At 34.8% G+C, this 24,131-nt stretch overlaps 2 protein-coding genes across 7 annotated transcripts; one reads left to right on the top strand and one right to left on the bottom strand.

The window, feature by feature from the left end:
- Nucleotides 1-319: 319 nt before the first annotated feature.
- Nucleotides 320-1,372, top strand: LOC110105262. The gene has a single exon (XM_028698507.1). It carries the CDS (start codon nt 320-322, stop codon nt 1,370-1,372), a length of 1,053 nt encoding a protein of 350 aa, XP_028554340.1.
- A 3,288-nt stretch (nt 1,373-4,660) lies between these two features.
- Nucleotides 4,661-20,957, bottom strand: LOC110105260. 6 transcript variants are annotated; one of them, XM_020834682.2, is made up of 11 exons: nt 20,922-20,957; nt 20,727-20,810; nt 18,382-18,471; nt 17,365-17,748; nt 16,850-17,241; nt 16,429-16,528; nt 16,291-16,350; nt 16,116-16,205; nt 15,853-15,981; nt 4,934-5,175; nt 4,661-4,849 (listed from the first exon to the last, which is right to left on the bottom strand). In XM_020834682.2, exons 3-11 carry the CDS (start codon nt 18,445-18,447, stop codon nt 4,843-4,845), a joined length of 1,470 nt encoding a protein of 489 aa, XP_020690341.1. In that variant the 5' UTR covers nt 18,448-18,471; nt 20,727-20,810; nt 20,922-20,957; the 3' UTR covers nt 4,661-4,842. The 6 variants fall into 6 exon arrangements, with proteins under 6 accessions (XP_020690341.1, XP_020690338.1, XP_020690339.1 ...); XM_020834679.2 differs by having other exon boundaries at nt 4,662-5,175; nt 17,365-17,745; XM_020834676.2 differs by having other exon boundaries at nt 4,663-5,175.
- Between the last annotated feature and the right edge of the window lie 3,174 nt (nt 20,958-24,131).

The following is a 24,131-nucleotide window of genomic DNA, read 5'->3' as shown; positions in this document are numbered from 1 at the left end:
GGATATGTTGTGTCAAGCCTTGTCCATTTTCAACATCACTACCAGGATCTCTTATCTTGGTATCCCTATTTCCTTCACCAAGCTCAAAGTTGAAGACTTCCTCCCTCTTATGGATAGTTTGTATAAAAAGTTTACAGGTTGGAGGGCTAATCTTCTCTCTTTTGCGGGGAGATTGCAGTATTTAAAATTTACTATTCAAAATACAATTGCATACTAGATAAGGGGCTCTATCATACCAAAAACCGTTAGCAAGTTTTTTAAGAGAAACTGTTCTAGGTTTCTGTTTTTTGGAGAAATTTCTTGCAATCACAAGCTCCATATGGTATCCTTGGACAAGGTTTGCAGGCCTCTTTCTAAAGGAGGATTGGGGGTGCCTTCGATTAGTGCTTTGCAACATGCTCTATATTGCTCTGTTATTTACAAAATGTATAATTCCACTACGCCCCTTACTAAATGGCTGTCTACTTACTATTCTTCCCCATGGAAGCCTCCCCATTATAAGGCCAGTCTGTTTTGGAAATCCGTCTGCGCTACTGCTATTAAGGTGAAAATGAATTTTTCCTTTGTCATCAATCCTGATGCCCCCATTGCATTGCACTGGGACCATTGGTGCAACAACCTCTCATTCATTGAGCTCGGCGGTGATATCACTCTTGACCTCTTCAATTCTCAGTTTTTAAGCTCACTCATATTGGGTCACAACTGGAATCTGCCTTCCAGCGTTCCTTCTAATTTGGCTGATCTGATTTGCAGCAATCCTATTACTAATGTGGATGGGCCTTGTCTAATCTGGAACAATTGTAGCAAAGTTTACCATAAGGACTTCATTGAGGATTTTTATAAAGATTTGACTGATTGCAACTGGTTTGAATTTATTTGGTTCAAAAAGAAGATTTTAAAGCATTCAGTTTATGCTTGGCTTGCTCTGGTTGGCGGTTTAAGAACTGCGGATGCTTTGAGATTACGTAATATCTCTATTTCTGAGGACTGTTTGCTTTGTTTTCATGGTCAAGAATCTGTGAACCACCTATTTTTTGAATGCCCTCTCTCTTTCCATATTCTGGAACGTTTTATCCCTGAGTCAAGGTTTTTTATGTTGAGACCTTCGCTGCTGCATATTCTTCAATGGGTGGATGATTATCCTGGCTCATCTGTGGTTAAAAATTATTACAAATTGGTGGTTTGTTGCATTATTTATGTAATATGGAAGGAGAGAAATGGCAGGAGATATGGCTGTGAGATTCACAGTTTATCTTCTATGATTATCAACATCAAGTCTATCCTGTATGCTAGAGTGTCCAGGTGGAAAAATTATGAAGGTCTGCTGGGGAGAATTAATGGCCTGTATTCGGATGTGCTGCTGCATTTTTGAACCTTATGCGGGTTTGGGAGCAGTAATCTGGACAATGATGAAGCTCCATCGTTTGATTTCTATGAGAACGCCCCTTGGATGGCTTTCGGGCAACCAGGGGCTTGGCTGCCTAGTTCTTTTTGTTAATCTGAGTCCAGATTATAGTTTTTTGGAGCTGGTTTACTTTTCTGCTCTTTTTGTTTAGTCTGTTGATTTCTTGGCGCTCCTTGAGCGGGGGTGGGCATTATTTCTGCCCATTTGTATTCTTTTTGTAATCTCTTAGTTTATCTTCAATATACGGGCTAAGCCCAAAATTTTTCCAAAAAAAAAAAACAGGTACCATGCAAAACACAAGTTTATACATGCCTCTTTCCACACCTGATTCGATTTTGGAGGATCTTAGTATTGATTTCATCCTCGATCTCCCTCGAACCAAGAATGGAGTTGATTCGATTATGGCAATTATCGACAGGTTTTCAAAGATGGCGCATTTTGTGCCTTGTAAGAAAATATTTGATGCAATGAATGTGGCCAAACTGTTCTTTACATAAATCATATGTTTGGATGGGCTTCCAGGAAGTATCACATCTGATTGTGATGTTAAGCTTATTAGCCATTTTTGGCATGAATTATGGAAGCGTCTACATATTAATCTCAAGCTGAGCTCTTCCTATTATCCCCAAACGGATGATCAAACGGAGGTTGTCAACCATAAACTCGACAACATGCTGCGATGCTTAGTTCAAGAGCATCCTAAGGGGCTGTTTGGCAACAAGTAGGATTTAATTTTAGTGGGATTTAGTAAATCCTTTAAATCCGGATTTAGTAAATCCGAAATGTGTTAAATCCTGAAAATTGTTTGGTATGCCAAATGTTAAATCCTGTTAAATCCTGAGAAACTGTTTGGTAACATATTTCAAGATTTATAGCAGTTAGGGATTTAAATGTGAAAAATATAATTATAACTTAAAAATAAATTTATAATTAAAAATAAAAAATATAATGTGTTATAAATTTAATAATATGTTAAGCACAAATTACTTATTAATTATTATTTTCACAATTAATTATATATTTAATAATAGATATATATTAAATTATATTAATTAATCTAATTATATTAATATTTAATTACTTAATTATGCAATTAAGTTAAATTATATAATTAATTATTTAATTAATTTATTTAATTATTAATAATTTTAATTTATTTATTTAATTTATGCACTAATTATACAATTAACTATTTAATTAATTTACTTAAGTATTAATAATGTAAATTATATTAATTAAGTTAATCAATAATAACTTAGAGGCGTCTAGGGTTTGCCTTTCATCTTCTCTTTCCGTCGTTGCTGTTGGGCTCCGTTGCTTTTGCAGGAGGTGTAGAGGTTGCAGGCGTCGCTTCTTCGGCTCCTTCGTGGCTGTTCGACTTCGCTCCTGCGACGACTTCAACCCGGATCGGAAGTTACGACATTTTGATCAGAAGCAAGAACCGGAGCTCGCTGGCTGTGAAGGTAACTTTCTCCTTTCGCACGGTTCTTCGGATAAATCCCGCTCGGATTTACTAAATCCGGCTACCCTTCGGATTTACTAAATCCTGGATTTAAGCTGTAAATCCGTAAATCCGAGATTTACTGATCCCAGGATTTAACGCACGCACAAAAACTGTTTGGCTGGATTTAGCATAAATCCGACTTAAATCCCGCTGTAAATCCGATACCAAACAGCCCCTAAAAGATAGGAAGAGATGTTAAGTCAAGCCGAGTTTGCCTTCAATTTGATGCTGAACCGGTCCACGGGACATAGCTCATTTAGTATTGTTTACACCAAAATGCCAAATCACCTGATCGACGTAGTCATTATACCGAAATGTCGCAGTATTGCAACAACCAAACAGCACAGCAATTCCACAATATCTTAGAGGAAGTCCACTCTAAGTTGAACTGACTCCAATTCTAAATACAATAAGTTGGCTGATGAGCATCGGCGTAACAAAGTCTTCAATCTTGGTGACTTAGTGATGCTTAGAGTCCACCGAGAGCACTTTCCTCCTGGATCTTTTTCTAAACTTAGTCCGAGGAAGAACGGGCCCTTTCCTGTTCTGCATAAGATAAATGATAACGCCTATGTTATCGATCTGCCTGCCCATATTCAAACCTCAACAACCTTCAACGTGATCGATATCCACCAATATCACCCATCGTATGAAGCCAACATTGATATGTCCTCACCCGAGGAGAGCTCTTGGGAAGATGGGCATACATGATGTGGACTATCATAGTCTGCAGGAGCATCAGATACTAGCATTCTGTCCACTACCTCACTACTGCGGTCGTTGTCCTTTACCTCAATCGTTCTTTACTTTTTTCTGTTATGCATGTACCAGTTTTTCTTTCCTTTTCACCAAAGTTGGCTAGTAGATGTATATACCTCACAGAAAGACACAGTTAAAGGATATATGAAATTGATATTCTGCAACTGTTTCATTTCTTTTTCTATATTCTCAATTCTCTTGCAGGTTAGCTCCGACAATCAGCTTCCAGACGTACTTCTTCGTATAACATGCAACCTACTCCTCATGACAGAACTCTCTCTCCTCCATCAACGCCAGCCAGCTCCATTTCTACTTCCAGCTCAAATCTGCAGCACCCATAGATATCTAATTCCCTAGCCTGAACGTTGGCTCAAAATAAATGCTTGCATTAATGCTTACCCATAATATACCAAACACGACTCAGCATTCGTGGAAAATTATAGAAAACAATAAATTGAATAAAATTAAACAAGAAACAACATTTTAAACAAGATGAAGTGAAACAGAGACATAAAATTAAAAACATGGATTGTACTCCATAATTATGGCACTGGTGCTGGGATTAAAACCGTATTCTTTCTTGTCTTTTCTATTTTTTCTAACTTTTTTGTATTGATCTGCTAAGAAAGTTTACTACAGTAAAATTTTAGTCATCGATGCATAATGATAGTCCGGAGGAAAGAAAAAAATCATAATTTGATTTATATGGTGCTGCGCAAAGAAGCACCGTGAAGAATCTCTTTTGCAGTGTTCATGTTTGCCATGATGGATGATTTATAGGGCGTTGTACAGAGCAGCAGTGCCTAGAATCTCTTTTTTCACAGCAGATCAAGCTGGTTAAGCTACATCAACAGCTTGATGCAGACCCAGAAATGATTCAATGATAGAATGATTCAAAGATTTTAACAACATATAGATTTGCCATCTTATGCTGTTAAGTGCTTTGGAAGAAGGTGTCTGCAATTTGATTATTTTCCAATTGATTTTTTTTTTTTTTTTGCATCTTATTTGAGCAATGGAATGCTGAGCAATTTGAAACATAGGTTTCTTTGAACGCTTAAATATGATAAACCAATCTCAAACAAATTTGAATGTCCTTCCACTCTATATCTACAAAACAAAAAGGTTAGGTGCCACTCTGGATCCAAATTCAATCTTTGTAATGTTTGGGATGCTATAACCTACAAAATGAAAAATTGGTGCCATATTATTTTGCTAAATCCCTATGAAAAAGAAATCTAAAGTCTGTTGTAAATGGTGACAACTTCACTGATTTGCGGCCATTTCTTTGGAAGCACTGTCGTATTGCTTTTTGTTCGTCTGCATCCATGCTGCAAGATGCCATCTCTATGAGGTTGGATAGTTCAATAGAAGCAGCTTTGGCATAGTAGTATAAAAGTTTGGGAAGGATTATTTTGCTCTTTTGAATGGACACCTTAGCTTGGATGTACTCTTTTTTTGCAAGGTTCAACTCTTGGTGAACATCTTTGGCCGTGTAGATACGGACCTGCAATATTATTTGACAATTTATTAGTAAGTGTTGATTAGTAGGGGATTATAGTTGGCCTGATATATAAACAATTTGTAAAATTTGTTTTTAAACTAAAAGCCTAAACGTACGACTAATTGTCATGCACCAAATAGTTTTTAACTAACTTATATGGTATTAAACAAAATATTTTCATGTCTTAATGTCTTAAAAATCTTTCTTTCACATGACAGAACATGATATCAATTATCAATTCCTTTCAAAAAGGAACTAGTCAATCATGTGGAGTCATTACAGGACTTAATGCACTCATGAAGATTGCTTACAATAGTAGAAAGAAAAAAATTTCATGGAATCCAGAAACCTCAAGAATCACTTGATTCCAACTAAACCATCAACTCTAATACCACATCTTAAGACTAATCCAAAAAAAAGTAAACAGAAGAAAAAAATCATCCCTATCTTTTTATTATTATTATTTAAAGTAAAAAAAGTAAACAGAAGAAAAAAATCACAAAAAAAGACAAGAAGAGAAAAATAAAATAAAAAATAAAAGATTCTGAGCATTTACATCATCGTCACCTCCATAGACATAACTCCGCCGCCGTTGATCTCTTCGTCAATGTATAATACTCCTCAACTTCGAAAGCCTAAAAATCTTGTTTTCAGTACTTGCGAATCGGAAAATCATATATACATATTTTTCTCTAGTGTTGTGGGAGTGAATCCGATGTGATGCTTGTGGTGAGGTGACTAGACCATGTACATGCTTTTCTCTAAGTACCCATGTACATGCCATAATGACGGTGGACAAAAACTACAAATATTTTCTAATAGGTACCTCCGAAAAGCAATACACACACATTTCTTTGGCGTGGTGGGATTGAAGACCACGTCTGTGGTGTTATTTGACACCTATCATACACGTTTTTATCTAGCATGGTGGGAAAGGCTCAGAATCTTCGAAATTCTCCAAAACTAGGGAGATGCTAGGAGGATGTCGAAATCTTTAACAAAATAGGGGACTTAACTTGAATAGATACATGGAACTGAACTTGTAGATTATTAAAACAACAGAGAACCAAACTTGCACAATAGGAAACCCGACTTGAATAAATGCATAAAATGAATCTATAATTCACAAAATGACAAATAATTAAACACAAATGAATAAACAAATAGCTTATGATGGACAAAAAAACTTGCAAACTCAACTTGCTTACAAGCAATAATAAAATTGGAGAAAATGTGATATGATTACAAGTCATAACATCGAACTTTTGAACAATGATAGTTGACTTGCAATGTTCATCTCAAGTCATGCTTATAAATAAATAGATATAACCATAATGAATGGTGTAAGTGCTTGTAACCTACAATGAATGTAATAACACCCTGCATTCGATATCAACATACAGACATGCATATTAAATCTTGCAAGCAATGATGAGTAGCTTGCAAGGGATGTAGAACATCTGCAAGAAAAATGAGAATATTGTAAAGGGGATAGCCTATTTTCCCTCAATATCAGTCAAGATGAACACCCAATAGCCTATATATGGATGATAACAAATAGCATGCATTGAATGTTGTGATATCCCTACAATCAACATTGATTAAATTTTCAAGTAAATGTATCAGTCTCTTGTGAATAGTTGAGCTTGATGTGCAATGATAATAATGATTTGTCGACCAATAAGCTTTTGAAGAGTTTGAAATAAATATGGATTCCATATAGGTGATGTCGCTTAACTGCAACAAGTACACCAAACCCCAAGAAATGAAGACGATCGATATGTAAAGAGTTTGAAGGATACCTCATATACACAATGACTTGCCCATAAATAATGTTAGAAGGATAAAGAAGAATACAACAGCTTTCACAAGCTACTGTAGATAACTAGTCACGTACATAATGTGCTATTTGCCGAAAATACAAAAGAACTCACAAATATAAATTACATGCGAGCAAAGATTAAATGGGAAAACATAACAACATACCTAATATAAAATCTTTAAAACAAATGTTGAAGGTCATGATGCTAATCTTAATGCAAGTACTAACAAGCAATAATGTCAAGATGATCATGCATATTACAAACTACCTTTGAAGATGAAGAACCTGCAAGGCATATAATTGTTCACACAAGGATGATAGTAGGCAATAGGCATCATTGCCTATGAGTGACTATGAAGAACATACAACAAATATTATGATGTCCCTTCAGTTAATGACAACTAGCTCGTAGATACGTGCAGTAATTATTTATGAACACTGAAGGTCAACATGCAATTAGCATAGTAAGTTACTGATGAATATATGTAGGGAAATAAAAAACGAATGCAGCTCACCTAGAAATTAACATCAGTTTGCAAATAAACATGTTAATTTACCTGCAAAAGATGAAAGTAGATATGTTGCAGGTATAATGGACCCCCTTTGAACATTGACATGCAACATGTCCTTTACAAGAAAATATGAAGGAGCATAGTAAATGCAGGACCACAACAAATACAAACACTTATAGGCCACTACAAGACTCTCTCTATGCACAACATACTATCTGCAAGAAAATACAAAAAAGTACTATAATAGATGCAAACATCTATGAGCATTGAAAGGAGATTAGTTAATGCACGACGGTCTACCTGTATAAAGAAATAAATGGACCATGACGCTACGATTCAGCTATAAGCAACAGTAGGTAATCAATAAAAAAAACTGAGAACTACTGATAAATTGAGGCTGTAGATTTGCAACGCTAGGTTGTCATGCCAAATATATCAGTTCACTTGTATATCACCTGTGGAAGGTTCAGCATGCGTTGTGTAGTATATCTGTTGGCAGAAATACAATCCTGCTGATGCAATGAGCTAAATTGTATTGTCAATGCAAGATAGATGAAATTCGACGCATTGTTATGCCATATCACTAGATCTGCAACATGCGTACAAGCGGATAAAAAGCGTCAACCAATTTAAAAATAAAAAACCAGCATACCTATCAAAAGGGGTCATTTTCATAACTGATCATTGCAAAATATCCCCTCTCATGCATTAAAATGCGCACTGGCACATTCATAGCATATATATTTGTAATATGCAGGAGAATCATGCAAATGCATCTCCCGATATGCAAAATGCACGGCACCCTGGTGACACATTGCATTAACATGCAGAATGCATCATGCACATGTTGACCTCGATTTTGCCTAGACACGAGCATGGTGGACTGAGTTGACCAAGTCAACCTTTGACTTGGTCAACCCAAGTCTTAATGGGTCAAAATTGACCCATTAAGCCCATTAAGAGCCTAATTCAAATCCAAATCAAATCAAATCTGTTTCATGGCTTAATTCCCTTGCCCCTTGACCACTTTGACTGGGTTGACCAGGTCAGCCATTGACTTGGTCAACCCAAGTCTTAAATGGGTCAAAATCTCCTATTTAATTGGAATTAAGAGGCCATTAATGGGATTTAAAGCCTCCAAACGTTTGGGAAATTCAAAACCCGCCTAAATCACTCCCTCTCTCTCTGAAATTGATCATAGATCTCATCTCCACCGTCCAAGAGAGAGGAAGAGGCTAAAATAGTGAAATTTAGATAATTTTGAGGATCTTTTTCTGATTGCTCTTGCCCTAACCCCTCTGGTCCCGAGAAACTTAGCGTGAGAGCTCTCCTCATACTCCTCCACCTTTCCCACGTCAAATCTCGGCGCCCTAGGCCCGCCAGCGGCGAGAACTCCGACGAAACCGAAGCCACGAACCTTTCGGGGCTTATACCGCCCAATCCAAGGAGATTCGGATCTTGATGTCAACAGAAGAAATATTCCTGCCGTTTTAACGAATCCAACGAGCCCAATAACGCGAAAATCGGACGGTTAGATCTCTCAAAATCCCTTAGAATAGGTCACAATGCTTAGGGTTAAATAGCTTTTTGAAAAGCACTTTCTAGGCCAAACGTTTTAATCCCCATGAATGCTCTTCACCCATAGGATCTGTGTTTCAAATTTCACGTCATTTGGTTGAGTATCAAGGGAGAACGAGTCGAAATACTATTCTAGGGTTCGGGTTCGCCGTCCTTTTGATCTGGACCGTCGATCTCGCGATCAACGGTCACGATCCGGTCAGATCCCGCCTCTGTCCTCCCGTGTATCTGCTCCCGATTGATCCCGCGTCCGTCCGGCTCGATCAGAGCCGTCGATTCCAAACCGCGCGGAATCAACGGCCGCGATTGATGCTTATGTGGATTAGTGGATACGGCCGTGATTGCGGCATGATTGGCGCAAGCCGCCAATGATTGCCCGGACCACGGGAGCGAGTCGGAGCCCGCCACGTGGTAGCCGCCGATTATTTTAATATAAAAATTATTTTTTAAAGCTATTTAACTTTAAAAAATCACAGAAAATTCATTTTTGCTCCGATTTTGAACGGTATAAGATAATCTCGTTTTGCTCGTATTTCTCGAGCCCTTTATTTTAAAATTATTTTTATTTAAAAATGTTAAGTATATTTTAAATTATTTAAAAAACAGTAAAATATCTTTTTTTAATTATTTTTAATTATTATAATTTTAATTAATAGTAATATTATTTGTATTACTATTATTTTATTAGTGTTACTATCATTACTATGATGATTTTTATTTATTATTATTATTTTATTTTATTTATTTTATTTATTTATTATTATTCATTATTATTATTTTAACTATTCTTAAGTTTTTTAAAATTATCTTTTAAGTCCTTTAACTTACGAAAGCATAACTTCCTTCGTTTTTAAATCCGTTGTTGACGCAACAGCACCTTGATTTGAACGTATTTGATTCTGCACATTCTGGAACTAGTCTTACGTAAATATTGTTTGGATCTGTTGCAAGTTTTTTTTAAAACAGCCAGTTGCACTATTTTAAAACTATTTAATTTATGTTCTTTAACTTTGAAATTGCGTAACTTTCCTCGTTTTAAGTCGGATTTTGATACACAGCACCTTGTCTTGAGTGTAATTTGGAATTCTGTAACAGTTGAAATCATTTTTGGTGAAAATTCTGTTTAGATTTTCTGAATATTTCCAAAACAGTGATAACATCACTATTTTAAAATATTCTTTTATTATGTTTAGACTTCGGAAATCATATCTTCGTCGTTTTATAAATCGGATTTTTTGCCGTTAAACACATCGATCTTTTCAAAAAAATGTGATTTTTATTTTGAAACCATTTCCCCCCTGATTTTGGCTGTTTTGGGCAGATTTCTGTCTTGGAGTATTATTTGATTATTTAATTACTATCCTTAATATAATATAAATTATTTTCAAGATACAAATATTTTCAACAGTTTCCGGGCCTCGATAGGCGCGTCAGTGGATCTCCTATATCTATATTATTAGATTGAACATACTTTTTATTATTTTATTTTTCAAAAATATATATTATATTTATAAGTAATTTTTGAAACTATTTTAAAAATTACTTATAATTAAATTTTGCTTTTTGGGAGACCCGCCACTTCATGAAATTTATAGACATGGGTTCTAGATATTAAGAGCAATCATGGGGGAGAGGGTTAGTGGTGAATGTGAATTCCAATCATTCACTAATCCTTTATTAGATGTCTTTCCTTTTGTTTTTTTCGTAGATTGCATGTGTAGGTCGCATCCACGAGCACTTAGCTTAGGCTCTCCTAGATCTAAGGACATGGTGTGTTTATTTCATTTTGTTGTACTCCATGCATTTTTTACCTTGAGAGTTAGTTAAAACACGATTTATAACCGACTATAAACGTAGCGACACCTTAAAGGACAAAAATTTAAGGACTTGTCTAGCAAACTTAGAAATTTTCTAAGGGACTATGATAAACCCCGAGAATGACATGACAACTTCAACACTTAAACTTAGTGAAATCTAAAACATCACAGAATTTTCTATGAATTTTTTTTAGGAGTCTTTAGTCCCCTTAATTACCAACCCTAATTAAACTGCTAAATAAGGCCCGAGACCTTCTAAAAATTACAATAAATACATAGTAGGCTCAGAAAAATTACCCATTAATAATTCTGAATTTCCAGAAATTTTGACCCTTGACTTTAGAATAAATAGGGCTCCCATAGTTTTGACTTCCAGGTTGACCCCTAATTTAACTATAGTGGAATTTACCATTTTGCCCTGATAGCTCATACAATTATTAAAAATCTCAAATCGTCCTCAATACCACTTGAAATACTTTCTCTAGTCATCCCTGATCTTTGGAGATGATTCAAGTCAGTTTGGAGTTGATTTGGATCAAAACAATAAAAAATGCCATTTATTACGAAAATTTAGAAAACTCAAATAAATAACCCCGATTTTAGAAAATTTATAAACTAATTGTATGAAAAATTTTCAATTAGGAAAACTCACTTGCAATTAAGAATCCATTAGGGCTAGTATTTAGCTAAAAAATCTTAGGATTCCAAAGAATTGAGCCTAATTAGAAATCAAACTTTTTGGTCAAATCCGTAGTCAATTTTAAGCCCGAAACTTAGAAAAATTCCATAGACTTTGCCTAGAAATACTCCAAATTTTAGTGTACTACCCGCTAATTACTCGTAGTTAAGGGTCTAGTATTTCTCTAAGTGGGTAGGAGACCCATAACTAGCCTTTTCTCATAGTGAGCTTTTTGGATCTTAGTCTAAGTTTAGAAGTACCCAGACTTTCCAAAATTGGCAATATAACTAACTTCAAATATGCATCTAAGTTCAAATTGATCAAATATTTTAACTAAAAATGGACTCTAATCATTAATAGATTGGAATTTCAATTAAAATTTCATTTTTAACCTACAACAAAACCTAAAACTTTCAGAGCAATTTTAAACTAACCTACCTAGCTTAGGATGACCTATCCAAACTACACAAGCCATTACAACATCACAATGAGAATGGTATCTGCTAGCCGAGCAACCACTTCTAGACATAGGTTAGGCCGCTGCGTTTTATTTTTCTGCTTGTGCCGGAGCTTTCCGTGGTTTTCATTGCAATGCTGTTTGAAATGCTGGTGTGTTTGCTTACTTTTTCGCACTCTGGATGTGAGCGCGTAGATTACCCCTAAGTTAGGACGCGCCATATAACATATATTATATGTTCTTCCGGGCAGGTGGCCATGCTCAAAACTATAAAGGGGGAGCAATATCATGATTCTAATAATATTTTAATGCAGGCTGCTTGCTCAGCTCCCCTAAATAAAATGAGGGCTAAATTAATAATTATAATTGCAACAGGTGGACTGCTTAACCCTCCATACTAAGAGCATGGCTTTGGCACAGGATCAATGATGTTAGCATTTTTATTTTTATAATAAACTGCTTTGGATTTTTTTAGGATAACCTGCAGGGAGAGAATTTGTCTTTTATAAATGGATGTAAAAATTTGTAAAATAGTTAAGAGTTTATGAAAATAATCTTTGAGTGTGGATATTTCTTATCCCACTTGAATCCCAAAAGAAGAAGGCATCCTCATAGCGGATGAGTCTTCTTCCATTTGGGAGAATCGATGTGGATGGCTTTAGATATCCAAAGAGAAAAGGCAATACCCCCTTCCAAGGGGGAAGTTGTCTCTTCGTTGGATATTCAAGCCACGACGAATCCAAGGAATCCAAGGAGTCTGAGGAGGAGAGTTCCAAGGAGTCCAAGGAGGAATGATCCAAAGAAGACTGAAGACCTGAAGAACCAATATCCCACTCAAAGTTATTTGCGTCTGTCATAGGCTTAGAAATCCGGGTTGTTGGCAGTGGTGCCCTGGCCACTTTATTTTCTGCATATCTGGTTTGTAATAAGGGCAGTTTGCGTATGGACATTTAAGATGATTTATTTTTAGGATTATATTGAATAGCTTTTCCTGGTTGTGTAGTAGAAATACCTGCTTTTTCTATTTCTTTTTTCTTTTCTTGCATGTCGATTTTGTTTTCGCCTGGATTCGTTAGGCTCTTCTAAGACTTATAAACTTTTTATACTCGTAACTAATTTCTAAAAATTAAGTTTAAATAATATAGAAAACTTAACGAACCTAGGGAACTGCCGGAATCGTCCAGGGTCGTATGCAATTACTGCATCTTCTCTCTCTTCTTATAAGAATCTCCCTGCCTGCGGGTAGAGTCCGGATAATCTGGCCTATGAGGATGAAGTGCCGGACCTAGGGAGACTCAGTCTTTTCAAAAAAAATTATTTTTTTAAGCTTTTGTTTAAAGTTCTGTAGCATTCATAGCTGACAATTCAACTAGCATGCATTGCATTAGTATACCAACTAATTAAAATTTAATTGCATTAGCTAGGAGCATCTAACCACCTAGTCCTACGGAATTAGGAAACTCTCTAGATGTCGGTCCTATTTTCAAACAACTGTACCACCCACCCATCTATCATAAATGACTTGACATCATGGTTTTAAAGCGATTAGGTGGTTAGCTGGCTCCCCAATCCAGGCCGGGGTAAGTCCAGGTTTTGCACTGCATTAGCTAGGATACGGGTCTTAGTGTTCGTAGAGCACTAAGCCCAACCTAGATTTAGGATTCGAGGCTACTACATTCGGTCTCGTAGTATGCCTTAAATAGTAGGTAGGTCCCTTCCTTTCGGGGACTATAAATCCTACTTATCCGCGTCGCAGGATGACGCCACCTCCATCCTTCTCTCATGCATGTGATTGATTGCCTGATTTTTCTTTCTCCAGTTTCTCTTTAGTACCCTAGAGCCTCCGAATGCTGGTATGAGCCACGCATGTTGATTCAGCCCTTCGGACCTTTCTTCCTTTTGGATAGGACTTCCTAGTCTATACCCATGTGCCAATCCCACTTTAAGAGAGGATAATGTATAATCCTTAATCGAGAGTTTTCTCGGGCTTCGGCCTGGGATGTAATTAAGCACAGGGGCTTGCGCCCGTGGGAAACTTGGTCCCCATAATCTACTAAACCCCATTCGAGCTCTTGCATCGGGTGGGGGAAACCCGTGACTAGGTCGTGTATATTACTATCCATCGAGGTGTGTTGGCGTCAGCCTCTATCCTCAATAGTTAGTCGTATGCATGATCCAATCTGCCCTTCCAATCGACCCGTTTGCGCGGTGCTCTTTTCGGAGGTCCACAGCACATATACATTGTAACATATAAAATTTCATACAAATGTATATACCTGTATGGGCCTCAGCAAGCATGATGTATGCACACATATGATGTCTGATAATGCTGGACGTGTCAAGAAATGAACCCAAATTCAAGCCCGATTCTTCTACGTGAACATATAGAAGTTAACACGGCTCGAATAGTCAAAGAAATGTACGGACGCAACATCAACCAGAACATATGTTTTATATAATCATATTAGGCATTAAGGGTCAAAAATAAGAGAACTTTACTAATAAAGACATAAAGCTGAGGACAAACCCAAACTTATGTTGAAAATTTGAGAAAGTCGACATGTTCAACCAACAAAATAGAATAGCTCATAAATACCCTAATGATGGTTGTGTTGACAGAAAATCTCAACTAGAGGGGACCTCAAATATTTAAAAATGCCTCTCAAGTTCTTATGGAAATTCACATCATAAATCACCAAAAAGTAAAATCAAGATATTTAAAATGAAGTAAACCACCAAATAATTTAAAGCAAAACTCATCCACCCTACGCAATAATTTGTCGAGGTGGATAGATCCAAAAATTACCTTAGCTCACAAAGAGTAAATGCCTAGTTGAGAAAATCACTTGAATTAATTCTCAAACAATCTCCTATCAGTAATGATGTGACACATGTCCTCTTACAGGTGGTTTTGCAGCCAAATGACACCATTAGGAAACGGTTATGATTGGGTTCCTCTAACCGGGTGGTTTTACTGTGAAATGACACCATTAAATTATGATCATAGTCAAAGCCCATATGCTTCCCAACGATGTTAAATCTTAAATAAATGAATCAATATGATATAACTAATAGGTCACAAAACCCACTATTAGCTAAGATGAATTCAAATTTATCCTCTTAGACAAATATTCACCCGAGGTCTATATGGCACCATTGCACGAAGCAACACATAGCTGCCAACAAGGGTCCTTTTGTCAGGTTGGGTCGATTAACTCCTCTAACTAAGTAGACTAGGGACCATGATGACCTGGGATGATGGAACCATAGGATTTTGATTGGCTCCATCATGACTTCCCCCACCATCCGTTTTAAGCGCAAGATGGTAAAATTTCTAATTTTAAATATTAAGTCTCAAAAACTAAACTCATGCTGCTACTATACACCAGATACCACATATCTCTACGTACATGTTTGACTAGCCTTAAACGAAAGTTCTCTCTCTATCAGGAGGGCTAATTAACAATAAGGGCTTGTTCCTATAAGAAATCTGAACTTAGATCATAAAGTCCTTGCAAAATGAAGGATAAATCTCTGGGTAGTGTTTTATTTCAAACTCAATCTACTTTTTGAAAATTTATCTCGAAACATAGTTTCTTAAAACTCTCCTTACCCTATATCACACATACAAAGAAAAGATATGGTCCATGGAGAAGCCGATGCGCGAATTTTCGAAGCCCACAATAGATGAGTACCAAGTCATTAATATTTCACCACTACTATATTTTTCAACTAGTAGACGTGAGACTAAATTCAATACTCTATTATACAATAACATAATCAAAGAAAGTTTTTATAAGTAATTCAAATCTTACTGCAGGATCAGAGGAAGCTCCAATACAAAGAGCAAAATAAGCATGAGGTTCAGGATGATCAAGTGAATATGGATGCTTGCTATGAATTTTTCTAAACTTCGTTGCTGATGCCAACAGTGAGCGGAAATGCTGCAAATATTAGAAGAATATGTTTAAAAGCAAAGACAGACCTTACTTGGAATTAATTACATTACTTTTATAGTGAAGAATTAGCACTATCTTTTCAAGGTGATGTATTTGTACGGATTATAATATAAACATACCGAAGAGGGGCAGTGCGGATGGCTGCTTCCAAGGATTAAATGTTGAATGATATAAATATTTACTGAACATCCTCCAATATTATATGCTGCCTGACAATAATGAAGATCAAAGCTTAAGAGAAAAAAATAAGGTTATGATCCTGTTTTAAGTGAATTAAACTTGCTTGCTGCTTACTCTATTTATTGAAGAGGTGTTCCTCATTTGATTCTTGTGTAGTCCATAAGCTAGAAAAGCCTGAACAAGAGGTTTATTATATTTTTTGGCATAATGTATTTCAATATATGGATCTGTGTAAAGTTGAAAATCACATACATGCAGCATCAAGGCATTGTGAATGTTCAACCAGAAAGCAAGCTGCTCGTTCTGCTCCATTTTTCTTGGGTCAAAATCCTCTAGTCGTGCAATCAAGGATCTTAAAAATAAGTTTTATCACAGAAGTACAATGATTAGTCATTTAAATGACATTTGAGAAAAAAGTATTTGATGTATTTTATATCCTATCGTTCAAATGTGTAAATTCATTATAAAAAGCATGAATCCTATGTCTACCCAACATATTGTGGCATGAAAAGATAATGTAACGACAAGATTATATGAAGTTGAAAATAATTATATTAGATGATCAATTAGATTATTATTATTATTTTATCAAAGGAACCTTGTATTGGTATCAGAACTGAGTATTCTATCACATTTAAGAGTATGGACAACATAACCAGAGCTAATTGAGTACCTGTAAATTTTTAGCATCTTAAAGGCGAATTCAAATCCGTTGTCATCTATGCAGATCTTTGGAACTTCAATCATATCTTTGTATGGATCATGTTTATGTTTTGGTAACTTGACTTGACAGGGACTTGATGCAGTTTCACACCAAAATTGAGGGCTCCAACTGTTGGAAGGATTTTCAGGAGATAAAATGCTAGAAGAAGTACAGGAAGATGAAGATGAACGTAACAGCTCTATCTGCTTATTTGTGCTACTTGTGAGCTTGCAGTAGACAGATGAAATGCATTTAATGATATCTTCAGAAATCTTCCATACTGTCTCTGGTATGTGATCTTGAATAGTAGTGCCAAAATAGTTGGCAAGAGTGCGATGGCAAGAAAGAGATTTTCTCATTTTCTGTTAATTGTCACAAAGGAATGCGGCTTCGTCAAAGGTTAAATTCGTTTTGATGATAAAAGGAATTAAGTATAAGGACAAATATATATACGGTGATAGAATATAACGTGGTTTTCAGCATACCGTTCTTCGATCAACAACATGGGAATGAAAAGAAATGGAATTTGAGCTTGATGCTGGTTCAAGAGCAGTAGAGCATCTCATATGACTACAGCTGTTGAAACCAATTTCTTTAGCACCAAATTCCATATGGAAAAGATTGACTTCATCATTAGTATGATCAGCTTCAACAGGAGTTGTTGCTTGATACTTAGAGTGGTTGTTAACTTCTTGCACTGTTGAACTTCTGCCATAGCTTGCTGGGGACTTGGAGGAAGAGTTGGTAATACACGGAGTACTAGCAAAATAATTTTTAAATGCAGATCGATATAAAGAAAGAAGGTGGCGTTCCAAATATAAAATTTCTTTCTCAAGAACAGAAATCTCCATCACTAAATCTGAAGTCTTCTGTCAGAAAAAAATATACAAATGATTAATGATTGTCAATTCAAATTCCTGTTTTATTTTTATTATAACACATAATATAATATTGAGTTTTTTGTATCACACTCCCTATGCTTCGGTATAATATGACAAGCAAAAACTAGATAATAATTTACCAATTTTAAAAATAAGAATCAACTCTACAGTTCATGTCATGATTTCTTGAAATCTTATATATTTGTCTGGCTTCTCGAAATTTTTATTTTGCTACTAAGAATTTGTTTTGCAGCTCTCAATTCTCATGCCAGTTTCATTACAAATTCAAACAGTAATATCAGGATTCTACAACAAAATTTAATAATGAAAATATGCTTTAAACAAATTTTAGCTTGCAGGCAATATTCAAATCCTTGTATGTATATCCTGATTAGTTATCATTATTATTAATAAGAAACTAAATGATTATCCTTATTCATATCATTCTAAAATAAATATTCTTTTTCACCAATAGGCCAATTTATACCAAGTTTTATTTCAATAGCGTGGGTTGTGGAACACCATGAGGCCATGTTGTATTAAGATCCAATCCAAAATATTCCTTAAGAACATTAGGAAAACATATTGTAAATTCTATATTATATGCATAGAAACAACCACCTGTATTGGAGTCTCAGTTGATGCCATAGAGTCAGTTCCTGTTTCGGAATTAAAATCACTTTTCATGCCCTGATCCTCTCACTAGCAGGCCTATATGTACAAACAAATATATATTTACAGGATTCTTTGCCGGAAGAAAGAATATTACAATTAAAACGATCAAGAGAATTGGTGAATAAAAATGCGCATGAAGATTTTTCTATGTAGATTATGGCCTCGTTTGGGACAGCTTTCTTTCTGCTTCTTAAAGCAGCTTTCTAGTACCAAAAATAAAATTTTTGTACTAGAATGCCGCTTTACAAAGTAATAAGAAAGCCGTTCCAAATGAAGCCTAATTCAACGAAAGGACGCTATGAAATTGCTTAAGTGAAGCTCCGTGGAAAAAACTGCTTCATTGAGTGATTGCAGGAAAACAGAAAACACTGAAATGAAATGGCCCTAGTTTTGCATGTGATGTTCTAACTAATCATTTACTTAAAATAAGAGAACAAAAGAAGACCCATAATTTAAATAATAAATAGCTGTTCGATTAGACATCAGAGTTCTTCGATGGTACAATCATTTTTGCAATGAATGGATACGAATGAGAAACTACAACAAACAAAAGTATCCGAGGCAAAATAGGTCCCTCTCAATCTTGTATAATTGGCTTCCAATGCCATTCTATGTAATAGCATAATTTGATGCAATTCATCAATTATTGAAGTAATGAAAAAAATTATACTTCATTGTCAATAAAACCGTAGTAAGTTAATTTATGATATGTTTAAACAAAATGGCTAACTCACATGTTTAAAAAAATGTGTGATATCTCGAATCTATATACCAGCATATATATATATATATATATATACAGAGAGAGAGAGAGAGAGAGAGAGAGAGAGAGAGAGAGTGGTTACAAGCTTTACTTGCAAGCACAGATTCTAACATAATGTTAAAAAATTTATTGTAGAGAATGCGGAAGGCTATGGAAGAAGAAACCTGCCAGAGAAGATAACCTGGGCCAGGCATATATTTCTTTAATCATCTAGATGCCTAAACAACAGATGTAAAGATGTTCAATGCAAAGCTTTCTCATACTATGCTTTTTTGTTTTTAACCCCTTTAACATAAGTAAAAGCTAAGATTCCAATGGAAAAGAAGAATAGGCATTGAAACATCAATAGTAATAGAATTGAAGTGCTAAAATGTCCGAACACGTGGTATTTCTTTTACCAAATCACTACATAGTCAATTAAATCTCCTAAAAAATGTTTTTTAAGTTAATCTATTATTAGATCAGCCCTAAAACTCAGAAAGAAATAAATGGCTGATAGTTAGAATACTTTAATCAAGTTGATGTAGAAATCAATTATGATTTTGGCCATTAAAATTTTATATTTACAGGAGCAAACTTTTACGCAGGAATCAACCTCTGTGATTAGGTAATACATTTTAACTTACGAAAAATTCAACAACTACTCCAACTGTTCTTGAAAAAAAAAAAAAAAACAACTGTACAACCGGAGATGGCCAAATTTAGTGAACATCTGCCGATTTCATCATTATTTGGCAACTTATATACTTCAATAAAAGAATAGATTAGGGAACACAAGAAATTTATCAAACTATGAACTAAAACATATATCAAAAAAGAAAAAAAACTTAACTACACTACAGATATCAGAAAGATGCCGCTCGAATAGAAAGCATTGGTGTGGCATAAATATTGTACAATTTCATCATATTTTGGTCTAAGAAGCAAATTTTGAAGATTATTGATAGAGAAACAGAAGTTTACCTAAATAATCTCAATTCTGATCATCATTGTGTGTGTGTGTGTGTGTGTGTGAGAGAGAGAGAGAGAGAGAGAGAGAGAGAGCGAGAGAGAGAGAGAGAGAGAGAGAGAGAGAGAGGGGGGGGGAGAGAGGGAGAGAGAGAGAGAGAGAGGAGGGAGGGAAGCGGAAAGGGGATAGACAGATAGAGAGTGAGACAGAGAGAGGTGACTACACAAAATTTGGGGTATTTGAAGAAGAGAACAAAGGTCAGGCAAGAACAAACTGCAGAAGGCGATGGATGAGTTTGTGAGATAGAGAAATTGCAATTAATTCTCAGAGACAGCCTAGATCCTCAAATTAACAGTGACCGACAACTCAGAAATTGGCAATGAGCAATAAATGAAAATTTTCTGAAAAATAAATGCTGAATCCCAACAATCAACCCTCCCTCTTTAAGGAACAAAAACATTGCAGTAGATGATAAGCAGTAGAGATGGAGCAGGTATCTCTGCTATGGCCATCACTGATGTGTATCAATTCCATCGATATTCCGGCAAATTAAACTCATTAAGAAAATCTGCAACTTACTCTGGTCTAATACTTAAATTCCTGTCTTCTGATTCTTCTTCGTGGAAATAAGAGGCGCCAAATTTAGTTTAGTGCAGATTGGATCTGTCATGATTATATATGGTATCATTAGAAAGTTCCTGCATTTATAAACATGTGGTACAATCATTTCCATTTATTTATTGCAAATGAATGATGAAGTAATTTTGGTCTTACCAAGCGCTTCCTTGGCGGTTTTGTTTGGCATTGACAACATTTTTGGAGGTCATGAATATATATATATATATATATATTCACAAACACACCTTGCTTTGTTAGCTGGGTGCTTAGCCTATCAACTAAGTGGTCCTAGGTTCAAGTCTTTTGTATGATATGCATGTGTGAATGTCATAATTGGCCTGTCAAAAATAAGGGCTGTAATTTCTACTCTTATGCAACTGATTATTTGCTTTTTAATTTAGTTAAGTTTAATTATGCATCATATGCCTCAATTTATTTTTGGAAAATCCCTTTAAGGGTTCATATGATTGTTTTTAGATGAAAATCAATATTTGATATTTTACTTCGCATTTATTTTGTTTGAATAAATAACATTCTTAATATTAAAGAGTTTTCCAAAAGTTAAAATTTTAGCAGATTTCTTATCACAGTTATTATGATTATCATAAGTAATATCATTTTAATATATATTTCTAATTTACAAGAATCAAATAAGCATTTGAATTTTTCTTTTCTTTCTTCTCTTTTAACATCTAAGCCATCCATCGGTTATATATTTGTAACATGCTCATACTCGACTTACTGATTAATCTGGTCATTTTGTTCTTCAAGTGAGTTGAAATTAAACAAAAAATTTAAAGGGCTAGTTCCATTTGTTTGTCGGCTCAAGTCACAAATTTTGTGATTTTCAATATTTGGAAAAGGAGAGCCGAAATAGCACAGTGCTATCTTGTATGCATCTTTGTGACTTCAAATTATGAGTTGTTATGTAATACCAATATATGATATAAGACACAAGATAGAAGATACAACATAGGAAGTCATACGGGGACAAGATAAGCCAATAGGAAACATTGATGATTTTTACAAGATAGCCATGTGACACCCGACCCTTAATATTAATGCAAGATATAAGAAAAATGCAATTTAACTAACTGGATGTCTTGCCTTGCCATTTAAATTGTATCCATATGTGCATATGCATGTACATAAGAACAGATGAATTTATTGATAGACAAAATTGGTAAAACCAACATTAAGATTGATATAACATGGCATAGCGTGTGACATAGACATTAATATATATTGATAGACATATTGATATAGTATACTAGTATGACATATTGATATGACACACAGATATATTATAAAATGGTTGATAGAAATAGACGATGGAATCATTGGCATGAATATAATTAGTAGATAATCAACTTATGTTTTGTTGTATAGAACTAGACATTATATTATAGATGTTTATTAATTTTCTTATATGTTGACATATTCCAATATTTTGTGATAGACTTTCCGTCTACTGATCATGTCTATTCTCATAGTGATTTCATAGGTTTTTTAGTTTATATAATGATGATTACTAGCTTGATAATTATTGAGATGATCATACATATTGATTCCCAAAGTCTTGTATTGAAAGTATTTATAGTTTTAGTTGCCTACTGTGCTTTGTAAGCTCATTATATATATTTAATTTAAGATTTATGAAAGAGGTAGGACCATGTAGAGTGAGGCTTATTAGTAATTCCACATTTTACTTTGTTATGTATTTCATTTTATACTTTTATAGTTAGGAGCTGAAAGATAGATCAATGTATTCAATGATTTCCTAGCAACTATAATAACATTTTGAAAGAATAAATATGTAATTATATTTTGAAGCATATGACTTATAGTGAATTTTGCTAAATAAAAAATTAATGAATAAATAGTAGCTCTAGTAATAATTAAGAAGATTACAAAGATAAATTTCTTTCAATTTAGATTTGTTAATTAAATTATGTGTATGTATGTTGAATCTTTATAGTTGATTAATTTAAGAGAGAATTATATCAATTGATTGGTAGATCCCATTGACAAAGATGTACATATTGAATAAAGTATAATTTTGGCTCTAGTGTCTTCTGACAGCATGTTACGGCTTACCTATATGGTTGCCAATATTATAAGTTAAACTCAAGGTAGATAATAAAGGATTATGGATAACGATGAAGATAGGCACCTGCAGATGTTTCATAAATTATAGTTTCCATTATTTAATGGATTTGTAGAACCCCAAATAATAAAACACTAATTTATGAGAATAGAGAAAATATTTGATAGTATGCAGTGCCCAAAAAGTAGGAAAGTGCCACAAGAAATCTTCTTGTTTGAAGGAGAAGCAAAAACATGGTCAATTGGACAAAGAAAGACAAATTTCAAGGAAATATTTCTCCCATATTAAGTGGGAAGAGTTTCTTAGTACATTCAATGATATATTTGTGCCCATGTCAGCAAGATAGAAAGTGCAAGAAGCCTTTATGATTTTAGAGCATGGTAAAAAGATAGTGATTTGTAATGAATGTAAGTTTATAGCTTTAGCAAGATATGCCTATCAATAAATTAGTATTGTTAAAGAAAATTTTTATCAAATTTTGCATCGATTTTGAGATGAGTTAAGATATCTATTAGTGTCCGTGAGGATTAGAGAATTTTTAGAGCTAGTGGAGAGATCAAGGATGGTGGAGTATGATCTGGCAATTCTTCTATTTAAGCAAGACATGGTTAGTAAAAAGAAGACTTTTAGATTTAGTGAATATCAAATATGATCCATGGTATAGTTTGAAAGTAATATAGAGTGTTTTCATTATGGAAGTAAAACCATGTTAATGTTTTTTTCTTTTTAATAGGAGAGTGTTTCCAATGTGGGCAATATGGACATAGAATTAAAGATTTCCCTTAGATCTTGAAGGATAAAGGCGGTTTCTTGAGTAAAATAGTCCATGCAAAGCAATAGATAAAGAACAATCACATCTGGAGGATATAACGAGGGATTTATGGGTAGTACAAATGAAAGAGGAGAGAGAAACTTAAAAAGAGCCCACGCACATTATTATGTACACACTATCACCAGTATGACCTAAAGTGCATATTCTAATTCAACACGATGATAGGGATTTGGTAAAGACTAAATCACATGTGTGTGTAATTCCAAAAAGATCACAACGATTCCCTGGCTCCTGTTCTGAGGCAATTTCTGGGCGATTTTAGGGCTCCTCTCCGTGCGCTCATTTCTGGTCATCCTAGCTTGGATTTTTTTGTGGTTTCATTTAATTTTTGTTGTTCTTCTTAACTAGATCTCTATCATGTTTTGAGTTTATTGTTCTCTTTGTTTTTCCAAGCGGGATGATGACGACCCCATCGTCATCGAACCCA

This window comes from Dendrobium catenatum, unplaced genomic scaffold (genome assembly GCF_001605985.2).
Source record: "Dendrobium catenatum unplaced genomic scaffold, ASM160598v2 fragScaff_scaffold_1096, whole genome shotgun sequence".
NCBI classification, from domain to species: Eukaryota; Viridiplantae; Streptophyta; class Magnoliopsida; order Asparagales; family Orchidaceae; genus Dendrobium; species Dendrobium catenatum.
Note: the sequence above shows the minus strand (reverse complement) of the source record. Positions and strands in the feature narration are given on the sequence as shown.